Source organism: Pangasianodon hypophthalmus, chromosome 22 (assembly GCF_027358585.1).
Source record: "Pangasianodon hypophthalmus isolate fPanHyp1 chromosome 22, fPanHyp1.pri, whole genome shotgun sequence".
NCBI classification, from domain to species: domain Eukaryota; kingdom Metazoa; phylum Chordata; class Actinopteri; order Siluriformes; family Pangasiidae; genus Pangasianodon; species Pangasianodon hypophthalmus.
In genome coordinates this window covers 930,834-932,845 of record NC_069731.1, presented here as the reverse complement: position 1 = coordinate 932,845, position 2,012 = coordinate 930,834, and the positions used below count along the sequence as shown (strand labels likewise).

At 44.5% G+C, this 2,012-nt stretch overlaps 1 protein-coding gene across 4 annotated transcripts in view; it reads right to left on the bottom strand.

Annotated features, from left to right (window-relative positions):
- Window positions 1-1,631: 1,631 nt before the first annotated feature.
- The window catches only part of cep85 (centrosomal protein 85), a 16,372-nt gene continuing 15,991 nt past the window's right edge, over window positions 1,632-2,012 (bottom strand). For all 4 annotated transcript variants that reach the window (XM_053227963.1, XM_053227961.1, XM_053227962.1 and 1 more), the window contains one exon: window positions 1,632-2,012. This exon is cut by the window's right edge and continues 66 nt beyond it. In XM_053227963.1, the coding sequence (XP_053083938.1) occupies window positions 1,918-2,012 (95 nt within the window). In that variant the 3' untranslated portion in view covers window positions 1,632-1,917.

Genomic DNA, 2,012 nt, shown 5'->3' with positions numbered 1-2,012 from the left:
TTAACAACGTCTTACGCAAACCTTAAATCTAGCAAAAACTAAATATTATGATATGTATCGTATACAGTGAATGTCTTTAAATATACTGATGTAGTGAAGAGGGATTCTTTTAAAATGATTCTTTTAATCGACTCTAAATGACTCGTTTAAACAAGTTGAGTGAATCGGTTCATAAGCATGACCGAATCAAAACACCACAAGTTAAAAATAGTAGCGTTTTAATAGAGTATTTAATAATAATAATTAATGTCTCAGGATTCATCTGTGAGAGATGAATCGAATAAATGAATCAACTCACTTATACGTAGTAGTTGAAAAGAATCAAATCAGTAAAGTGAATCACTCAGGCGAAGTGATTCAGTGAATCACTCACCGTACTAGTGTCGTCTCTGTAAAGTGTTTAAGGTGACGGAATGTTCTAACGAAAAGCAACGACTTTCCTGATAGCGTGCATCGTAAAAGAGGTTTTATTGAAGCTTCTTCACCTGTAATTACAGACGCAGGTGTCGTTCTCTGGTCCAGAGATGATAAAGTGGACTTTAACGAGCGTTAGATGAGCAAACGAGCAGAGATAAAGGCAGCGAGCGTTTTTTTTAATCGTCCCTAACTACATACGCTGCCATCTCGAGTAACGGCAGGTCCGTCACACCTCGTGTGTTACCACAGCGAAGAAAAAAAAACAAAAAACAAAGTTTAAAATATCATCAGTTGATTGTCAACCACATCACATTCGTTCCTGAACGCGCAGGAATGTTAGCGTTAAATAACGATACTGTTTCCGCTGCACAAAGAACCTCAGGGCTCTAAAGACGTTAGAAAAATAGTAACATAAAGTCCTTTATATAAAAATAGTAGTGTAGTGTTAATAGCGTTAGCTTTGTTAGCCCTTTAAGAAGGGAAAAAAAAAATTATGAATTCAGTCTCAGGTTGGGTTCCACAGGTTCTGCTGGTTCTGAATATATATATATTTTTTTTATTCTGTAGGTTGGAGCTCTGGTTCTGCCAGTTCTTCTGTAGGCTCTTCTGGTTCTGGGTGTAGTTCTGACCAATCATGATCTGGATTAGGTTCTCAAATAGATTTGTCTGGTTTTGGTTCTGCCAGATCTTGTTCAGATGTTTTCTACTCTTGGTGGTGGTTCTGGCAGGTTCTTCAAGTATTTCTGTTTCCAGTTGAAGTTCTATCAGTTTAGGATCTTCTGGTTCTGTCAGTTATTATTCAGGTCCTTTGGGTTCTGGTTGCAGCTCAGGTTCTGTGGGTTTTGGATTACAGTATGGTGCAGTTCGGGTTCTGTGGGTTCTGGGTTACTGTGTGGTGCAGTTCGGGTTCTGTGGGTTCTGGGTTACTGTGTGGTGCAGTTCGGGTTCTGTGGGTTCTGCGTTACTGTGTGGTGCAGTTCAGGTTCTGTGGGTTCTGGGTTGCTGTGTGGTGCAGTTCGGGTTCTGTGGGTTCTGTGGGTTCTGCGTTACTGTGTGGTGCAGTTCGGGTTCTGTGGGTTCTGCGTTACTGGGTGGTGCAGTTCAGGTTCTGTGGGTTCTGTGGGTTCTGCGTTACTGTGTGGTGCAGTTCGGGTTCTGTGGGTTCTGGGTTACTGTGTGGTGCAGTTCGGGTTCTGTGGGTTCTGCGTTACTGGGTGGTGCAGTTCGGGTTCTGTGGGTTCTGCGTTACTGTGTGGTGCAGTTCGGGTTCTGTGGGTTCTGCGTTACTGGGTGGTGCAGTGCAGGTTCTGTGGGTTCTGCGTTACTGTGTGGTGCAGTTCGGGTTCTGTGGGTTCTGTGGGTTCTGGGTTACTGTGTGGTGCAGTTCAGGTTCTGTGGGTTCTGTGGGTTCTGCGTTACTGTGTGGTGCAGTTCGGGTTCTGTGGGTTCTGTGGGTTCTGCGTTACTGTGTGGTGCAGTTCGGGTTCTGTGGGTTCTGCGTTACTGGGTGGTGCAGTTCTCCCCCATGTCCTGAGCGTAGCGGTCTGAGACGGTGTTCCGCAGCTCCTCCACGTCTCGTCTCAGCTGCAGCGCCT